Here is a 21,915-nt window from a genome sequence, read left to right on the forward strand (position 1 = left end):
TTCTTCTACCCTTACCTCAGGATATCCTTTTTTCACAATAATTATGAAATATATTCATACCTTCTTTTTTCTTTTTTATCTAGTCATCTTTCCATTACTGTTTTTTCTTAAAAAGTATCTTTAAAGTAATAATATAATCCTGACTTTGTTTTTCTTGATGAAACTCCTATTTTTTTTTGCATACAAATATTAATGTTACGATTGGTTCTGTAGAACAGAAGTAAAATATAATGTCATACTCAAATTATATGCAATAGTATAATACGAGGATTGTTCAGAAAATTCTTTTCTTGTAAAAGAATAAAAAAGGTTTTTCAAAAAATGTTTTTTATTTTTCAATATCTCTCATTTTTCAGTCATCTTGCAAGTTGATACATTTAGTCCAACAACTTTCCAACTATTTAATATTCTAAGTATAATGCGATTTTCCAACTCTGCAAAATAAGCAGCAGTTGTGTGAGTTTTAATGTTATCATTTGCAGTGAATTTTCATCCACTGAGCCATTTCTTCACGTTTGGGAAGAGGAAGTAAATTCCTGGAGCCAAATCTGGCAAATAAAGCACAAGCAGAAGCACTTTGAAGTATAGGTGATGGTGTTTTGCAGAAATAACTTGAGACATGTGTATAGGTGTATTATTATGGTGAAAGAGCACTTCCGTTTTGGCCAGATGTGGTCCTTAGCCTGAATAGCACCTTCCAATTGATCCAGTTGTGAACCATAATACTCCCAGTGGTGGTCCTACCTTTTTCCAATTAGTCTTTGAGCACTACACTAGAAAATCCTAAAATAACCGTAGCTCTCCATCATGTGGAACAATTATTACTTTGGTGCGTTTTCCCCTGCTCCCAGTCACTGTTTGGTTTCTGGCGCTTAATGGTGAATCCATGTTCATCTACTGTTGTAAAAAATCAAAGAAACTCAGCAGAATTGCATTTAAATGTCTAAAATGTTTTTGAGAATATTCAGTTGAATGTTATATTTGGTTGGTTATTAATAAACATGGTACTCATCAGGCACAAAGCTTTATCATACCCGTAACATCGTGTAAAATGTAATGGACATGGCCTACTAAGATATTTGCAATGTTAGCATACTCACATCTTCAGTCAGCAATTATTTAATACACTATTGTGGATATTTGTGATAATTTTGTTTGTTATAGTGGTTTTTGGACGTCCTGAATGTTTATCATCCTTAATAGATATATGGCCATGTCTAAATTCAGCAGCCCACTGTTTTATTATTAAAAATGAATGGAAGACTCTTTTAAAATTGCATCTAACTTTTTTTGAACGTCCCCTTGGAGTTAAATCTTTTAAAACAATGTACTTTATAACAGCTTTAACTTTCATTTCATACTTTTTTCACAAATTGTCAAAATTTGTTTGCTTTATTCAACTGCTACAAACAAGCAACTAAACATACATCTGAAACTTTGAACATGCCATCTAAAGGATCATACTTGACATATCATGATCATTTGGTGAATCTTACTATGTCAGAGAATTTTCTGAATCACCCTGGTAGTATGACATTAACATGAAGATAATTAAATAATAACCATATTAAGTAAAAAATTCTTAAAAGATATAGTGGTCAAAGTAAGTTATAATTTTTTTATAAATATTTTTAAGCTTATACTTATTCTTTGAGAAGATAAGATGTCTTGTCTTCTTGTCTACTGGTTCTACAGAACTAGCAAAAACTTAAAAATGAGATAAATTAATATCACACTCCAGTTAACAAATTTATATTTACAGAGACATCAATGATGGTAATACAGTTCAGCCAAATGCACTGTTTTACATGGGACATTCAACAACAATTAATTCATTAATTGTAAGTTTGGGAATTGCAAATGATACAGAAAAACTATCAGCAAATAATTATTATCGACAGATAAACAGAAAATGGAAAAGTTCATACAATCATCCTTTTGGTGGGAATTTAGCAGCCATCTTTTACAGGTGATCTATTCAAACAACTTTTTAATTTTAAACAGTAGATTGTTTTCTTAAAATAATTAGAGTAGAGTTTATTAGAGTGTATGCTCTCAGTCACTAGAGACTAACAATATTAATTTTTTTATTTGAATTACAAGGGGTGGCTAATAAGTAATGCATAGTAGCATATAATGGGAGGACAAAACATAGCACAGGGAACATACGGTACCATCTTATAGGTTATGTTCTTCCAGTGCAAACATGTCAAGCCTTTGTCTATAGGAGATGTAATACTAGGAAGTTGGGACTATCACCCAGCTTCAAGAAAATCCAGTGATAATCTATTAAAAATTCTAATTGATTCATCCAGGTTTCAGTGAATCAAATTTTAAATTAGATAAACCTATTTGTAAAGAAACCAATATGTACCCATGAAACTGTGCGACACTGTGCATTTGATAGTCTGTAACATACTCAATAAAATATATATGAATATTTATAACTGTAATGAACATCATTATCGTGTAATAAAAGATTAATTTTGATAAATGATATTTATTATATATCAGGATGATTTAAATATATTATTGTCATTTGTCATGCATTCTTACTAAAATAACTGTAATGAACATCATTATCGTGTAATAAAAGATTAATTTTGATAAATGATATTTATTATATATCAGGATGATTTAAATATATTATTGTCATTTGTCATGCATTCTTACTAAAATAACTGTAAATGCTAAATTAATATATAATATACTCATAATGTAATTCAAAGTATCAGATGCTATTTTTCAAAAGAAGAGTTTTAAGTGTTAAACCAGATAAAGATAAGGAAAGAATTGTGAGGTAAAAAAACAACTTATGATGAATTAGATGATCCATATGAAAAATATGTTTTAGATATTAAGGTAGTGTGTGCATCTGTATAAATAAAAGGGCAACACAACTTAAGGATCCAAAATGAAAAATAAACCTAAGAAGAGTAAAAGTATCATAATTTTCAATTAAATGAGAGGAATGTACGTTTTGTTGTACAATTAATAAAAAATATAAAAATTGTAACAAAATACAATAGACATTCAGAACATATACAAGATATTTACAGGAGAAAACTGTGCACAGGTAAATTATTATTATTATTTACAATTGTTCATATGTGTTTTACAATATTTTTGGATTATAAGGTTATATTTTGTTATTTAGGTGTGAAAGTAACGACAATAAAGTAATAATATATTTAAATGAGAAGCCAATACTAATCGATGGATGTGAAAGTATAATGTGTTCCTTTAATACTTTTTATGAAAAATATAAAGACTATATTGAAAATAAAACTTGTAATGCACATGAAATATGCAAAGAAGAATTTAGTTTTTGGTTTTTCGTTTTATGTGGATCAATTGGAACAGGTTTTGTGTATGTTATTAGGTATATTATAAATAGTTTATCAAAAAAAAATAAATTTATGTATAAATATGAAAAATATTTTAGAAAGCAAGATAAAAGACATATGGTATAAAATATTTTTAAATAATTTAGCTTTGATACTCATACATATACTTAAATAAATTATATTCATGAAAAATACACTAAATTGGAGGTTTATAAATAAATACAATGAATTACATACCAAGTAAAAAATTGTGCATTTTATACTTTGTATAGAGATTTTGTACAATCTACTAATTTTATCAGTTATCAATTCTAATTTACCAAACAACTTTAATATACACAAAGTATTATAGTAAAAAGTTGTTGGGCCTGATGGTAAATTATACTTTGGATGAGTAGGATCATCCTTTCTCACTGGTAAGTCTCCTAACCATGATTTTTTCCCCTAGGTACAGTTCTATGGGTGTTGATATGACTGTTAGGTTTTTCACACTGACAGTCCAAAATGTGAAGGGCTCGATATCTGGTGAGAAAGTAGTTGCCTATGGGCTGAAACAAGGTCTTCTGACCTAAGGACTAATTTTCTAGTGACTGCATAATAAGCCTAATAGACTAAAAACTTTTCTGAGAAAACCTCCTAAAATCCCTAAAAAAATTTAATTATTTCAATGATTTCTATTTGATAATTCATGTTATTTTAAATAACATGACTATAGTTGAACTGTACAACATAAATGATGAAGGTTAAGTGCTAACTTCAAAAAATATTCTTGAGCATGAATAAAATAATGAAGAAAATAAATACAAGTAGTTTTTTTTTAGTCTTGTTGGATTTTTTTCTTAATAACAAATATTTGTAAAGTAATAATAATATAGCAGTATAAGACAATAAACTATACTTCCAAAAACCTATTATTTCATAGTAAATATAATAATATCTTGGGGAATAATCCTGAAAATTGTTAAATAATATAAAAAACTGTCGGCCAAAAAGCAGTCTAATAAATCAGTTTCTACAGATTGCTGAAGTCAAACAACATATGGGTGCAATTTCATTATAGACTGTTAGATTGCACTTAAACAGAAATGTATACTAGTAAATATCTTGAATAAGCCTAATCAGTTGGTAATCATTATTAATGTATCCCATAAAAGTATAATCATCTTTCAGAATGATATCAACACAAAAATATCTGAATTATAACAAATGATGACGGAAAATTTATAGCGTGTAATGAAAATGTAAAATCAGGCTCATATGTAAGAAAGAGGAATCATATAAAATGATCTGTTTGCAATTGTACAAATTAATTTGTTTAGAACGTGATGTTCAGTGTTTATGAAATTTAATAGTTTAGGACTAAAATGTAGACAACATGATTGGTATAACAAAACATTAAATTTTAGTTAAGTGACGGACTTACAAATATGAATCACCTAAATGTTTGTACAGAAAGCCTATAGAAATTATAGCTGTCTCAATAATCAATGTGCAAATTACAAAATGTACAATTTCAGACTCTGTAAAAAATATAAGTGTTAAATTTTTTAATAATCGTAAGTTAGATTTAAATTATAAGATTATGTAAGGAAATGTATGTTAAATGATAATTAATATTTTTACTCATTTTCTTAATAAATTTACTCATTTATAATAAGATAAGTTTTAAGTGATTATAAGATGGATAAATAAATTGTTACACTCATTTAAAATCTATATTAAAAATATCACCATTCACTCTTTCAAAAATTAAATTAATTAACTGGCATACCGAGAGATCTCTAATTTAATCTGTAGTTGCCAATAAAAACCAGTTGCAGTATCAACCAGTGTACTGTACACAAACAATTTTGTTCAACAAATAAATCTTTCATCCATTACTATTATCATATTATCATCAATGTACAATTACTTACAAATAGCTTACTACTCAAGCTATTTTTAATGGTACAGTTTGTGAAGAAAATAACAATGAGTGATGAAGGTACTGTGATCATTAATAAATAATATGATAGCAAAAGGCTGCACATTTTTTGGCCGGCCTAGCATTATAGTGATGTTTGAATAAGAATTTACATTTTCTAAGAGCTATTATAATGAAAAATGAGATTTTAATTAGTTCATTTAAATTTATTTAATGGGTGTATAAACCTATTTTAAGTGGAGTTTAACGTATACTTTTTATTGCTAAAGTTTCAAATACCTCCATTCTTTTCTTTTGGCTCACTAATAACATGTGGAATTTTACAATTTTTTGTATTAAATATGGAATTTTTTCAAGAATCACGACCTGATTTTTTGTTATTTAAAACTGTCAAAAATGATCAGAAAACCCTCAAAATTGAATTTTAAATACTTTCAGATTTTCTATAATGTAGCAGTACGAGTCATAGATAAGACAACAAACTATATTCCCTAAAAAAATGATATTTCATAATAAATGTAATATCTTGGAGAATAATCCTGAAAACTGTTAAATAATGTAAAGTAACAAAATTAAAGAAAGACATTGAAATACAAATACATATTTACATTACAAATAACACAGTAATTTACATAACATAGTAAGATGGATATACTATTTTTTTTATTGATTTGTAAAAAATGTTTGACAGTGTCAACATGTACAAAGAATGATAAATGATATTGCAAACCTTTTTTTTTTATTTCTGAAATACTCTGCTATGTTCATTCTTTTCAAATTATCAATTATCACAAATCTTCTTAGATGCTAAGATGTTAACAAACTCAACACAGCAATGAATTTATTCAAGTGGTCTTAAATACATATTTCCACTAGACCATGCAAAATGTTTAGCAAGCAAGAGGCAAAATTTTAAAGGGTTCCTCAATCTTTAAGTGGTTGTTGAATAATAAAAAACAAATTGGTAGTAATGAAGTCAAAATATTATTATATATAATAAATAATTTATAATTATACACACATTTTCAGATCTGTAATAAAAAATTATCCATTATAACAATACACAGTTTTTGCATTCACTTGAAGGGATAAAGTTAAATAATTTCCGGAGATAGCTGAGCCCCAGAGCTTTATTCACAGTCTGAACTAAACGATTTGGTTTGAGATTTACATCTAACCGAAGAAAATTCAGAATTACTTGGTTTGAGGCTTAAAGAGAAGAACCTGCTAGTAGCTGGTACCTCATTTTCCTGGTTCAAGTACAGAGAAAAGGATTTTCTTCCATATTTTTAGGAAGAAGTAGTACACTGATGTATGTGGATTTTTGACTCGATTTAATATTCCGTATGAAAGTACCGATTGGAGCCTGTTCATAGATTCGTCCAAAAGAAGCCTCAAAGTTGTCCTTCACAGTGGGAATATGTATCCGTTAATACTCGTCAGACATTTTGTCCATTCAAAAGAAGTTTACAAAAATTTGGAATTTGTTCTCGATAAAATAAAATACGACAATCATAAGTGGATTATAGTCATAAATAAAAAAATCCAAAGAAAAAATGTCAAAGAAACCTTTCATAAAAAAAATTTTATGAAATTTTTTTACATATTTTTTTTAAGTTTCTAATTTTTTACCCTTATAAATTGTTAACATTTTCTTTCAGAAAAAAAATTCCATCAAATTATGATTCAAAATTGTAACTCAATATTTCTTGAGAAATTTCAATAGAAATTTGTCAAAATTTTATAGGCTTAAACTTAAAAAAAAGTTTTTATTAGAACATTCTGTATGTATATCAAAAAAATTTTCATCTAAAAAGAGATGGAGCATAGAAAATAATTCAGAATATAATTTATTGCTTTGCCAGAATGATGCACAGAAACTAACTTTTAAAAAAGTAGCTTCTGTAAAAATGAAACGAATTAATAAATATATGGGGAATTAATAATAAATATCATAATTAACTTATAACTAATAATATAAATGTTATAAAAAATTAACTTTTTAATTTTCCCTGTGGAGTGATTTTTTTTTCTCTACAGGATTAATTTGTTGCTTTACTCTCAGTCTTTCTTATGACTGTAAGATATGCAGATAACCTAAATAACAAACAGAACTACCTGTTACTTTTGAGCCTGCCAGGCTGGTCTAGTGATTAACTCATCATTGGGAATTAGCTGATTTCAAAGTTGAAAGTTGTAAGGTTGAAATCCTAGTAAGGCAGTTACTTTTATATAGATTTGAATACTAAATCGTTGATACCGGTGTTCTTTGGTGGTTGGGTTTCAATTAACCGCATATCTCAGTAATGGTTGACCTGAGACTACACAAGAATACACTTTTTTTAGATTCATACATATCATCATTCATCCTCTGAAGTAATGCCTTATAGTGGTTCTGGAGGCTAAATAGAAAAAGAAAAGGTAGAACTATTAAAATTTGCTTTTTTTACGAGTTAAAATTCATTTCCTAATATATCCTTGTATATTGTGTGAACATGTCACTTGAAGTATCATTATTTCCTTTTCAGTGGGCTTGACATACCAAGTATTAGTATATTCACCTCAGTGAAACTACTTTATGCCTCATTTTCCTAATAAACCTGGCCTGCAATGCTTATAATTATGATGCAATGTTCATAAATTACCAATAGAGTAAACAGAGATATAAAAATAAAAAATTATAGAGTACATCATTGATCTACAAGTTGTATGAAGTAAAATAATCATGAGATTATAGCAAGAATATCTAACTATCACAAACATATACCTTCTGACTTGCATAAAACATTAACTAGATTAACAAACAAATTTATCCTACCATTACTTTACTCATAAACTCATTCATTATTTGGTTATTTAAAAAATCTATAAAAATCAACCTTATTTCTAATGAAATGAAGGTAGAGAGAGATTCCACTATACTATCAACTGGACTCAGAATGATTTTTTATATTCAAGTGAATTATCAAAAAAATAAATAAAAAATAAAACGATGAGACTGTGGAATATACTGATTTTGGCTATATTTCAAAGTCTAAAAAAGAATTTACTGTTTAAAACTGTTCCTTTCAAGGTACACCTTAACTGTAAAATGTTAGTATAAAAAATATATACTTATAAACACTATCAAATAACAACTATAAGCACAACTATAAAACATTTTTAATAGCACATTTATTATTAGTATTTAACAATGTATTTTTATTTACATAAAACTGAATTTTGTGACTACCGTATCATAATTTTCTCACAGTTTCCATTGACTTTTTGAGGCATTTCTGCCACCTACATATTTCTGAAACAATCTATATCCAACACTGTTTAGCAATACTGTTCTACAGTAAACATTTTTCTAAATGAGGCCTTAGTTTTAAGTAATTTATCTTCTGTTTTACATCCTTGAATTTTCAGGTTACTATTCTTTGAAAAGGTTCCTTGAATTATGAAACTTTGAGATTTTCAGGGATGGAAGTTACTGAAGAAATGATTATTTTCTTCACCAGTTTTTCCAGCTACTGCCAGGTTTCTCTCTCTCTCTGTGTGTGTGTGTGTGTGTGTGTGTGTGTAGATTAACTGCATTCATCACTAATGGCTTGCTGCAGTTGCAGATGTAGTGCAATGTAAGTGTAAATGTACCAGTAAACATGTAGTCTTACACAGATTTAGGATAACCACTCCTGAGATGAGATGTATAGTTAATTGAAACCCAGCCACCAAAAAACACCGGTTTCTGAAGTCTAGCATTCAGTTCTTATAAAAACAATTGCCTTCACAAGGACTTGTACTTTAGAATTCTTAACTTCAAAAATTAGCTGATTTTTACAATGATGAGTTTAACCACTAGATCAACCCGGCAGATGGAGATTACTGAAGATAGATATCTCAGTTTCTGTGCATTCCTTACAAAATTTTGTCTTGAGTGTTTCTTGTAATGTTTTTTAATTTTAACTTTTGAAGGTATTATACTTTAGTAAGTTGTTGGTAGTAGTTTATTTTAAATTTGGCGGAGAATTGATAAACAGTATTTTTGTGAATATTAAGAGTTTTTGCATCATAAATTCAATTAAAAAAATATATCGTCTTTGAGCATTCACTGTCATTATATAAAATTCTCTTTTCTAACATTCCTTATAACATTTGTAAACAAATTCCATTTACCGGTAATACACCCATTAAAATAAACATAGATTATATGTAATATATAAATTCAGCCACTACAATAATTCGTGAGTCAGCAAATACAGTTTTGACAAATAATGAATGCAATTAATCTCGGGTCAGAAATTCATTAACATACTTATAACACCAAAATCGTTCAGAACAACATGAAAATATATATGTCGGTGTTAACAGTATTTGAATTTAGCAAACTGTAGAGATAACTAACTACTAAACTCGTAATGATTAGTGAAAAAATTTACAACAGAATGCGCTAGTATCGCAAATTCAGCCTGCTGCTGCGCTGTTCGGGAACGTTACATGTTTTCGGTAGTACGCCGAGTGCAAGTGACTGTCGTTGTTCGACAGAAGTAGGATTTGCGAATTCTAGTCATCGTAGCTATGCACTGATATAAACTGTACGTTAATCTTGGTCAGCTATTTTATAACCCACTTAATTATTTATGTTTACATATGTTATATATTTTATTGAGATTGTTTATCATTTTCAAAAGATGTGCTCTAGATTATATATTAATTTATTTAAATACAAAATCACGTATTTTATTGTTGTTTATGTTATTTGTTAATATCGTTTCATTACAAACGTACATACAAAATACTTAACCGTATAATATTTCTAACGTGAAAATTAAATTGTTCATGTACATATATATTTTTTTAAATTTATTTACTCTTCGTCTTACCACATTTTTTTTCATCAAGCGCATTAAGGATTTTCATGCATATTATACCCTATAATTTGTAAAGGTTATGTTTTCATAATAGTTAACGTTGATAGTACAGTTTGTTATTTGTTTTTTTGCTTTTTTTTTTAACTTCACGTAGAAATTTAGATTCTATGTTAATTTTTTTAATAAAATAATTATACAAACCTTTTTAATAAATTTAAACATTTAACGTAATTAAGAGATTTATCATATTTTACTACAATTTTAGTTATATTTTTCATAAATTTAAAATTTCTTAGAGGAAACGTTGATATATAAAACTTCGTTTCATGTATGAAATTAGTAGATACATTATTAGCTTAGTTCCAATACTTTTTTTATGGTTTAAACGCTTAAAAGCTGTACTAAGTTAAGCTGATTTGTTTTTGAGTAATGATATTCATTAAATAACTAGCCTGTGGTGAACAGAATGAAATTTTCACTTGCAGTGCAGAGTAATCATCTGATTCCAATGAGCTTTGTAGTACTGATATACAATAGAGGGGAAAATTACTTCACTCCTCAGTTGTCATTTTTGAGTGTTATTGATGCAACTTGTCGGTCAGTCTAGAAACGTTTTATCTCTTACATTGTTTCCGTTTTAAAAAAAAGTTTTTCATGCCACAACAATATTAAAAGTTACTAATTAATAGCTGCATATTTTACAGACTGATATGCTAGTATGTATGTAAGGCATATGTTTTAATTTTTATTACAACTATGTATACGAATTAAAAGGTAAATCAAAATTTGGTTTACCTGAATTAATAATTAAAATTCAACAAATAATATGAAATGTAATATTAATTTTGTATGTACTGACCAAAATTTTTTAAGTTCTTTTGTAGACTCATACAATTAGTATCAAATGTTACAAATTACTGAATAAAGGTCTCTCGTTTGAATCCCGGCGAGGATCTAAATTTTATAACGAAATGAAACCAATAAAAGTCATACGCTAATAAAATTTACGAATAAAACTTATATTTTAGAACACTACGTTGCTTTTTTATAATCTATTTTTATTACAATCTACATGTCGAATTGTTTTAATGGTTTACTAACGTATGGTGATGTGTGATGTATTAGGTTAATATACAGAGTGATTCAGGAGTAAAGGGAAACAAGTTTGGAATAATAATTTTTGAACCGATTATAGAGTTTGTAATAGAGTTAAAATTTCATACAAAATGTCCAAAACGCTTTGTTATCGAGTTACGGCTAGCGAAAAATTTCGCTCGTATTTCAGTTCCCTTGGTGAAATGAGGTCGTATTGAAATTTTTAAGGCGTTTTATAACGGGATATTTTTCTGTTAAGTTTTGTTTTTTAGTAATAAAAAGTTGATTTTTCTTTTTGTTTTTCATAGACTTTATTACATCAATTTTCTTAGAATAAATTATTTCCGAGTTTTTATAATAAAATTTACGCGTTTATTAGTCATTTAATAAAGTTATTGTACTTCCAACCTAATAAAAAAATGTGTTTTCGTCACCGAGTTTTTTTTTACATTGAATATCATAAAAACTATGGGAGATACAGTTCTAGGACCTGTTTTATTCGATTTTTCAGGTCAAAAACATTAAAGACCATCAAGTTTATTCCTTATATAACCTCTTATTACCTCATTTCATCGGGAGAACTGAAGTCCGGGCGAAATTTTTCGCTAGCCGTAACTCCGTAACAAAGAGTTTTCGAAAGTCTATGTATTTGTACGAACATTTTCCTTATTTCAAGCTCTACAATACCAAATTTTTTCCTTTTCTCTTGAAACACTCTGAATTTAATTTCAAGTTTGTAAAAGAGAAATTTTTTAATTTATTTAAAAGTATTTTTAGCTAAATGTAAATATACGATTACCAAATTGCATAATAAACCCTTGTTTTTGTTAAAGTTTTAGACTTGTAAACAAAAAATCTAAATATTTTAAATTTCTATGTAACTTTATATTAGATATACGTTTACTTTATATACAATTACTTTTATTTATTTATTTTTTTTAATTAGAAGTCTAATAAAGTAAGACTAGAAAGTCTGATTAAAAAGAATATGTAATATTATAAATTAAATAATATGCTAAGTGACATTGATTTATGATGAATGATTGGTGATAATGCACAGAATTACAATGAAATAAAAACAGAGAAAGTAACCTAACTATTATAATTATTAATTAAATGAAGTAATTTAAAATTTCTACAACTGGGTTGTTTATGATGCACGGCTTACACACATACAAGTTAATTTAAAATATTTTACTTTTATTTAAATATAATTATTTTTTGTTTTTTTGTCTTCAGTCATTTGACTGGTTTGATGCAGCTCTCCAAGATTCCCTATCTAGTTTAAGTCGTTTCATTTCGGTATACCACCTAGATCCTATATCCCTAACAATTTATTTTACATATTCCAAACGTTGCCTACCCACACAATGTTTTCCTTCTACCTGTCCATCAAGTATTAAAGCGACTATTCCAGGGTGCCTTAATATGTGGCCTATAAGTCTGTCTCTTCTTTTAACTATATTTTTCCAAATGCTTCTTTCTTCATCTATTTGCCGTAACGCTTTATCACTCATTTGTCACTTTATCCACCCATCTGATTTTTAACATTCTCCTACAGCACCGCATTTCAAAAGCTTCTAATCTTTTCTTCTCAGATACTCCGATCGTCCAAGTTTCACTTCCATATAAAGCGACACTCCGAACATACACTTTCAAAAATTTTTTCCTGACATTTAAATTAATTTTTGATGTAAACAAATTATATTTGTGTCTGAAGACTAGTTTCGCTTGTGCTATTCGGCATTTTATATCGCTCCTGCTTCGTCGATCTTTAGTAATTCTACTTCCCAAATAACAAAATTCTTCTACCTCCATAATCTTTTCTCCTCCTATTTTCACATTCAGTGGTCCATCTTTGTTATTTCTACTACATTTCATTACTTTAGTTTTGTACTTGTTTAATTTCATGCGATAGTTCTTGCGTAGGACTTCATCCATGCCATTCATCGTTTCTTCTAAATCCTTTTTACTCTCGGCTAGAATTACTATATCATCAGCAAATCGTAGCATCTTTATCTTTTCACCTTGTACTATTACTCTGAATCTAAATTGTTCTTTAATATAATTAACTGCTAGTTCCATGTAAAGATTAAAAAGTAACGGGGATAGGGAATATCCTTGTCGGACTCCTTTTCTTATTTCGGCTTCTTTCTTATGTTCTTCAATTATTACTGTTGCTGTTTGGTTCCTGTAAATGTTAGCAATTGTTATTCTATCTCTGTATTTTAATCCTAATTTTTTTTAAATGCTGAACATTTTATTCCAGTCTACGTTATCGAATGCCTTTTCTAGGTCTCTAAACGCCAAGTATGTTGGTTTGATTTCCTTTAATCTTCTTTCTACTATTAATCTGAGGCCTAAAATTGCTTCCCTTGTCCCTATACGTTTCCTGAAACCAAATTTTTCTTCTCCTATTCTCCTCTCAATTCTTCTTTATAGAATTCTAGTTAAGATTTTTGATGCATGACTAGTTAAACTAATTGTTCTGTATTCTTTACATTTATCTGCCCCTGCTTTCTTTGGTATCATGACTATAACACTTTTTTTTTGAAGTCTGACGGAACTTCCCCTTTTTCATAAATATTACTCACCAGTTTATATAATCTATCAATCGCTTCCTCACAAGCACTACGCAGTAATTCTACAGGTATTCCGGCCAGGAGCCTTTCTGCTATTCAAATCTTTTAATGCTCTCTTAAATTCAGATCTCAGTATTATTTCTCCCATTTCATCCTCTTCTTCCTCTATAACATCATTTTCTAATTCATTTCCTCTCTCATAACTCTTCAATATCCTCTAACTCTTCAATATATTCCAGCCACCTATCGACTTTACATTTCGTATTATAAATTGGTGTATCATCTTTGTTTAACACATAATATTATTTCGTTTATTTAATTCAATGATTCTAACTAAAGCGCACGCATACCGGATTTAATTCGCGCGAGTGTGGCGGTACTAGCGACGACGTTCGGTACTAACTTAATTTCACAACTTACATAGAAATTGTCCTTACAACTTAAAATTTAAATTTCGCTTGTAAGGTCGGCGCGAGGCTTAACACATCAAGTACCGGACGATCGAGTTCGAGACCCAGCCTGACTGAGTTACTTTTTTATAATTTAAATGTTATTCATTTACTTAATTGTATCGCTCACGTGTGATGTGAAAACATAGTAGTAGTCAGAGCAATTTTTGGGGTGTGGGTTCGAATTTGCAATCTTTTTTTGCAAATACAGTGTAACCCCATTATAACGCAGTTATCGGGAGATTATGCGACACTCGCGTTATTGGCTAACCGCGTTATTTCGAGAAATAAATTTTAAATAACAAAGGGGATCAATTATAAAATAGGCAAAAAGTCAAGCAATAATGGTTTAAATAAGCTAATACAGTATAATGTGTACTCAAAATAGAAAGTTAAATGCAGAAGATAAGATATTTTTTCTTTGAATGTAAATTATTGTTTAAAATAAGAAGTTATTATTTTTTGTTTCGCGGTTGTATGTTTCTTCTTTATAATATATGACTTTAGACTTTGTAAATGCAATAAATGACGATCATCACTGTCTCTTTGTTGCTCCATCCATGTTATTACATGTTTTCCAGAACGTCTTTTATTGAGGGTGTAGACCTCTCCGTAACAGTGACCTCTGCAACACCTTCCCCTTCTTCCTCCGACAAATTATCCTTAGGTTATTGAACCGAGTTTACAATTTCTTCGTCAGTCATGTAGTGGGTAACGGCTGCTTGGTTGTCTTCTTCAACCCGCTCATTGAGATCACTTACAGACAATTCTTGCCCGGTTGATTTTGACAATTCCAGTGCGTGTTCGTCAATAAAAATATGAACATTTCCTGTTTCTTCTGTATTACTCAGTGGCAATACTGACCAACAATTTTTAATTGTAATAGAATTTACGTTACTACATGCTGTTCCAGCGCTGAATACAACACTTTTTAATGACACAGTTTTAAGAAATTCTGTTACTTGTAATTCTGAGTTAACGATAGCGATCAGTAGCTCTTGTCGATAACAAGCTGTAAATGGCCGAATAACTCCTCAGTCTAATGGTTGAATCAAAGATGTAGTGTTCTTGGGTACATTGCGAATATTTTCCCATCTTTAGATTTCAGCAAGTCAGTAGGCGGATGAGCAGGGAAATTGACAAGAAGTAATAAAGCTTTTTCTTCCGATTTTCGAACTCGTAAATAATTTTTAACACAAGGCACAAATTCGTCGTAAAACCACGTTAAAAATATATCGCACGTCATCCAAGCGATTTTTACTATTTTTAAAAATAACCGGTAATGAATTCATATTAACGTGTTTGAAGCAACGTAGGCTGTTTATTAGCATACTTGCCAATAAACAACGGCTTCAATTTGATTTCTTGACTTAACTGGCACACAAAAGAAAAGCTATCCTTTCTTTGTTCATTTTCATACCAGATTATTTCGTACCCGCTTCGCATCTAATGTTTTTATTGGTAATAGTTTATAATACAAGCAGTTTCATCACAATTATACAACTGTTCGTTACTGAAGTTATTCTCATCTATAACTGATTGTAATATTGTTTGTGAAAAATATTCAGCTGCCGTTACGTCTGCTGAACGAGATTCTCGTTCGATATTTCCTTGGCCTCTGCCATGACGGATTTTTCATCGCGATAATCAACCAATAGAAGCACTGAATTCTTCTCCATTGTTAATTTGTTCGTGGAAATTTAGTGCCTGAGCTTGAAATTTTGGCCGTGATAGCGGTACTCCTTCATTCTGTTTTTACAAAAACCGAAGGTACATACATTCATCTACAACATTAACATCACCGAGTCTAATTTTTTTGCGATCAAGTCTGACTATTTCATCTACCGAATCAATAAAAGAACGCAATTTATCCTTCTTCTTTCAGCCAACCACGTATAGTACCTTCAGACACACCGAATTCCCAGGATAAACTGACTTTCCAATGACCTGCCTTAACCTTTTTAATAATTTCTAATTTTTCCTTTACAGAATACCTTTTTTATTTAGACGACATGTTAGGCAAATACGAACGAAAACAAATCTAATAAATTAACCAACGTAGTAAAGGTTAACGAAACTGATAAACACAGTAGAAGCAGCTCAGAATAAATCACAGTACGTAATAACATTCAGATATCATGTACTGTGCCTTGTACAGGCAGCTCATTGATGGTCTTATCGCTGTTACCGGAAATGAGTCATGTGCAGTATGTCTGCACATGAATTTAAGAATTTCTCCTATAACTGTATTAGAATCATAGTTTAGTTTGATTGAATGTTTTTAGAAATTCCAAGGCTTTAAAATTGGTCGTGAATAATTAACAGATGTTATATTAGAAGGGTATTGTAGACAATTTCAAAGGATTTGTGGTGGGTTTTACACCGATATCGAATAGGTGACTAGTATTTCTTCACTGTATTTTATTTTTTCAGATATTTTTGGGGGATAGGTTATAATCCGCGTTATATCCGTATCCGAGGGGTATTGAGCCGCGTTATAGCGGGGATGTACTGTATTGTTAGTTTTTAACTGTTAACAAATGTACCTAAAAAAAACATGACCTTAAATAGGTGAAATTTTGAGATACTGAGGGTGACCTTCCTCTACAGTCTTACCGCATTGACCTTTTAAGTTGAAAATTTATTGGCATCAATGCCCTACATATAGAAGTAATCTGACAAAGTTTGATCAAAATGGGTCCATTAATTCTGGAGGTATAAGGTGATTTAGAGGGCAACACCTAAAACGCACCACGTACATACGAACATTATCATCCGGAATATTTCCATCCGGCTTTTTTGGTTCCTTAGGTGTCAAAACGTCACCCAGTGGGCTGGTCTACTGGTGAACTCGTCATCGTAAATTAGCTTATTTAGAATTCAGAGTTCTATGGTTCAAATCCTAGTAAAGGCAGTTAATTTTATACGGATTTGAATACTAGATCGTGAATACCGGTATTCTTTGGTGGTTGGGTTTCAATTAATCACACATCTCAGGAATGGTCGACCTGAGACTCTGCAAGACTACACTTCATTTACATATCATCCTCGTTCAGTCTCTGAACGAGGATCTTAAGGTGGTTCATGAGGGTAAACAGAAAAAGAAAAAGGTATCAAAACGGGCAAGATCCGGTAAAAACCGCATATGACCAAACTGGATCGATTACCATACTTTACCTTCTAGAGTTATAGATCTGCTATAGTGATATCTAGATGGCAAAGTAAAAGATCTATACTGCAATAACACAGAATATAAATAAAAAAAAAAAGATGATGAAAATATGTGATAATGTCGTCAAATAAATTACAATTTTATACGTTAAAAAATTACATAAATTACCTTACAAATATAAAATAGAACAAATTTAAAATACAAGGTAAATTTGAATAATTGTTATGTTTTCCTGAAAACTTATAATCGGATTTAATTTTTTTCTTTTTTTTTTTAAACTATTTTTTATTTATGGTCTTAATTAATAGACTCGCTACTAACAAACAAAAAAATAAATTAATAAATTTAAAAAAAAATTGAATTTTGAACTTTTTTTAACTGCAACAATAAGCCCTCATTGAGAGCTTTTCAACGATATTTCATAAGTGGTACTTGTTTTCACTGGTTTCAGAGTTATAGCCAAATAAAATTTTAATTAATGAAATATTTGGAAATTACAAGAGGAAGGCACATCGGTTCAATCCGACTTCATTTCTTTTTTTTTTTTTAACTTTTTTTAAAATTAAATATATTGATTTATTAATTTATTAACTTCTGATTATAAAAAAAAATGTGCGATAAATAATAATTCAATAACAATAAAAAAAAGAAAAAATATCAGAAGTTATTAATAAAATAAAATTTTATTTACTTTTAAAAATGTGTATATTCAATTTGATAGCGTACAAGAAAATCATATGGTGTCCACATCAGTTTTTTTTTTTTACTGTAATAGAAGAAGGAATAAACCGTATGATGTGATTTATAGCCAGATGAATATAAATGTGGTACAACAAATTATACAATATGATTTTAAAGGTTCTCAGAGTGACGTACGCAGATGGTTAGTGTTAAAATATACGTCCGGAAAGTTGGTAGTTGGTAGTCCCTAACGAACCAGTTTTTTTTTTAGGCTGGAGCACCTTTATTATTGTCCCTTTCAAAGAAAAAGAAAATTCTGGCCAGAGGATTCACGGATGAAATAAGTTAAAAGTAAAGTACATTCATTACGTGAATAAGGAATGCAGTTACCTGTAGGTTTCGAGTCAAGAAACTTTTATTGGATTTAATTGGAGATATGTAGAATATTTATTTAACAGTAATGCAAACGCTAACAGATTTCTCCGTTTAATAATCTTTTTGACATTCAATAAATTTTTCAGCTTAATTAATTTACAATTAACTAAATTAGTTATAGAACTAAAAATACAATCTGGTTATAATTATTAATTTGCTATGGCACAGTGAGCGATTGTTGACACAAATTTACAACAGTTATAATTTGATATATCAATAGCCGGCTTTAATCTATTAATAAGAGACAAAACCCTTAAGAGGTAAGACATAAAATAATGGACCGTATTAGTTCCAGGAATAACGTACAACGTATCGAGTATAGGTATATTTTGTGGCATAAAGAAACACGTTCCAACAGTACTGGAAGCACCGCTAAGTGAATAATAAATTTATAAAAAAGTACCAGTGAGGCGATTTCCCGCCTAACCTTTAAGGATTCTATGTTAAATATTACTCTCAGATTTTGAGCGTGATATCCCAAAGGGTAAAAGTTGTCGAATTTGTTGTAATATAAGAATCTTAGAAATTTATTCTACTCGATTGAATCCAAATACGTCTTTTGTAATGGATTCCAGATAACATATCCATATTCCAATCTGTTCCGTACAAAAGCGTAAAATAATTTTATTATTGGAATGATAATGTGTAATAAATATTTTGTACTCCCAATTTCAAAACCTGGTAATTTATTGGCATTGTTGATTAGGGAATTATTCTGTTCTGAATCGATATAGAGTTCAGTTTTTTTTTTAGATAGATTTCATTAGAAAGCTACCTATTGTAATGGTACCGTAATTCGACTTCCGGAAAATTTCGACATATCTTGGCGTTTCACCCCGTTAGACCCCAAAACCACTGTCAGTTCAAAGGTTTACATATATATATTTCACTTTCTTAGGGACACGATAACTGCCGTAATTTTGCGCCAATCACTTTCAAATTGATACATAAAATATAACGATCGAAAATCTCGGTTGAGTTCGTTAATGGGAAAAATCGGACCATAAGGGTGGAATGAGGGGCTTTTTAGAAAAAAAAAAATATCGCTATACTTTTCTTATTAAGTAAAATATCGAATTCGTTTAAAATTCCTTCTATTCTTCGCATAAGGGACTAAAACTTATCTAAGTAAAGTTTTTTGATATCACCAACCATTGGCCCGGGGTTTGGAAAAATGGGGTTACGATGACAAAACAATCATACCTCCCTTAACAGGCGCAGTATCGAATCTGTTTAAAGTGGTCGTTAGTCCTCTAAACATTACTTAAAAATTTTATGTGAAAAATTTTTATATGACTAACCCTTACGGCAAGGGATGATCAAAATTTTGCTGGAATTGTATGAAAATTGGGCTAGTCGTATGCTAAACATGTGAAACGTTTTTCACATGCAACCGTTGTCGTATTGAGTAAATTTAAAGTTTTTCTTAACTTTAAGGTGGAAATATTTTTTATCTCCTACTTAGCACCGGTGAAATCTACCTCCGCCTTCCGGCGTATCGAAACGGATTTTTTTTTTAATATCATGTCAATTAGTAATATTGAATTATACGAGTAATTATTTATCCTAACTGCATGTAAATAATTAATTCATAGGATATGCACGCAAAAAGTTTGTTCTTGCATGAAAATTTAAACAATTGTAATAGTGGAAAATCAATATTCAAATAATATGGCTAGTTGGCAAGTTGGAATGTTGACGTCCAGATGAACAGGTCACAAATTTTATTCCCGATTACGATCTGATATCTTTTAACGTATCCTTTCATATGTTTCATTGTTTTATTTTATCTTTTTTTTAAGATTACAGGCATTAACTTACTTTGATCATTAGTCCAATGGATATTTGTTGCGTATGAAAAATGCTATGCCTGACCGGGATTTGAACCCGGGACCTCCGGATGAAAGGACTAGACGCTACAATTCCGCTACGGGATCGGCATTTCATGTTCTTCATAAAAATATATGTATAATATAAAAATGTATAGAAATACATATGGGATCGTAATTATTAAATTAAAAGAAAATTGAATAATTTAATTCATAAAATACATGCTCTTTTTTTACAGTACTGCTTTCTTTAAATTTTGCATTGAATAGGTATGAATATATTTTACTTTAAAACTCCTAATCATATTTATTAGTTACATATTATTACATATGATCTTTTAAATAACAGATACATTATTTTTAATTTGTTTGAATCAGCTGTTAATATATTTACGAAATAACTATTTCAAATAAATTTAGATAAAATTAATTTTTAATTAATTTAAAGATGTCTAATATAAACGATTTGATTTTTCTTTCTTTAATTTTGATTATTTATTTATTTTAAATATTTAATATTTCTTCCATTTTATTCAGAATCAAATTTTCTTGAAAATTTACGTAAAACTTTTACTTATTTATTACTCAGTTAACAAAGTTATTTTACGCCAAACATAAAATAGTTTGTTTTTTGACGTCATCCTTTGGACTTTTACCCCAAATTTATAAAAAATTAAAAATAAAATTTTGCGTTCTTTTTGCCCCGTAATTTCGGCCCTAAGAAAAACAGTCAGACTTAATTTTACCGAAGGCGCAGAAACCAGGGTGAAATGTTTCATCAGCTGACACTCGCTAACAAAGCGTTTTTGTACCTAGGTTTAAATGAAATTTCTTCTTTATTTTCACCCACTGAACATGTCCTTTCTTTTTCTGTTTAGCCTCCGGAACCACCGTAAGGTATTACTTCAGAGGATGAAGTAGGATGATGTGTATGAAAGTAAATGAAGTACAGTCTTCTACAGTCTCAGGTCGATCGTTCCTGAGATGTTTGGTTAATTGAAACCTAACCCCTAAAGAACACCGGTATCCACGATCTAGTATTTATAACCGTACAAAAGTAATTGCCGTTGTGGGATTTGAACTTTAGAACTCTCGATTTCAAAATCAGCTGATTTGCGTGCGATGACAAGTTCACCACTAGACCAACCCGGTGGGTTAACAGAGCATGTCCTGAAATTTACATTCTTCGTGAATCACCGTTTATTTGAATTCTTCTTTTCAAATACATTGAAATCGATCTAGAGCTCGTGTTACGAATCTCACCGACCTATGAATAATTTTTTTCGATTTTCTTTTTTTAGTTTCTTGTACAGAATAAAGGAAGTATTGTGATCGTGAAAAATTTCGGTTTTCAGATCTCAATGGAAATATCCATTTTGATCATTCCTGAATCCGTTTTGACTAGTTTCGGCGAAACGTCTATATTTACGCATGTATCTTGCATAACTCAAAAACGATTATAAGCCATTAGATATTGAAATTCTGGATTTAGGAGTGTTGTAACATCTACTTGTGCACCTCTCCTTTTGATTGCAATCGACTGAACTA

At 29.7% G+C, this 21,915-nt stretch overlaps 2 protein-coding genes across 5 annotated transcripts in view; both read left to right on the top strand.

Annotated features, from left to right (window-relative positions):
* LOC142329921 (multiple inositol polyphosphate phosphatase 1-like) overlaps nt 1-5,063 on the top strand; it is a 31,169-nt gene extending 26,106 nt beyond the window's left edge. For all 4 annotated transcript variants that reach the window (XM_075374869.1, XM_075374868.1, XM_075374871.1 and 1 more), the window contains 2 exons: nt 1,763-1,969; nt 3,158-5,063. In XM_075374869.1, coding sequence (XP_075230984.1) covers nt 1,763-1,969; nt 3,158-3,473 — 523 coding nt within the window. In that variant the 3' untranslated portion in view covers nt 3,474-5,063. The remainder of the gene's footprint in view (nt 1-1,762; nt 1,970-3,157) is intronic.
* Nucleotides 5,064-7,391: 2,328 nt separating this feature from the next.
* LOC142330283 (monocarboxylate transporter 9-like) overlaps nt 7,392-21,915 on the top strand; it is a 90,173-nt gene continuing 75,649 nt past the window's right edge. The window contains exon 1 of the mRNA XM_075375475.1: nt 7,392-9,848. The gene's annotated coding sequence lies outside the window, so the exon portion shown is untranslated. The remainder of the gene's footprint in view (nt 9,849-21,915) is intronic.

This window comes from Lycorma delicatula, chromosome 9 (genome assembly GCF_047948215.1).
Source record: "Lycorma delicatula isolate Av1 chromosome 9, ASM4794821v1, whole genome shotgun sequence".
NCBI classification, from domain to species: domain Eukaryota; kingdom Metazoa; phylum Arthropoda; class Insecta; order Hemiptera; family Fulgoridae; genus Lycorma; species Lycorma delicatula.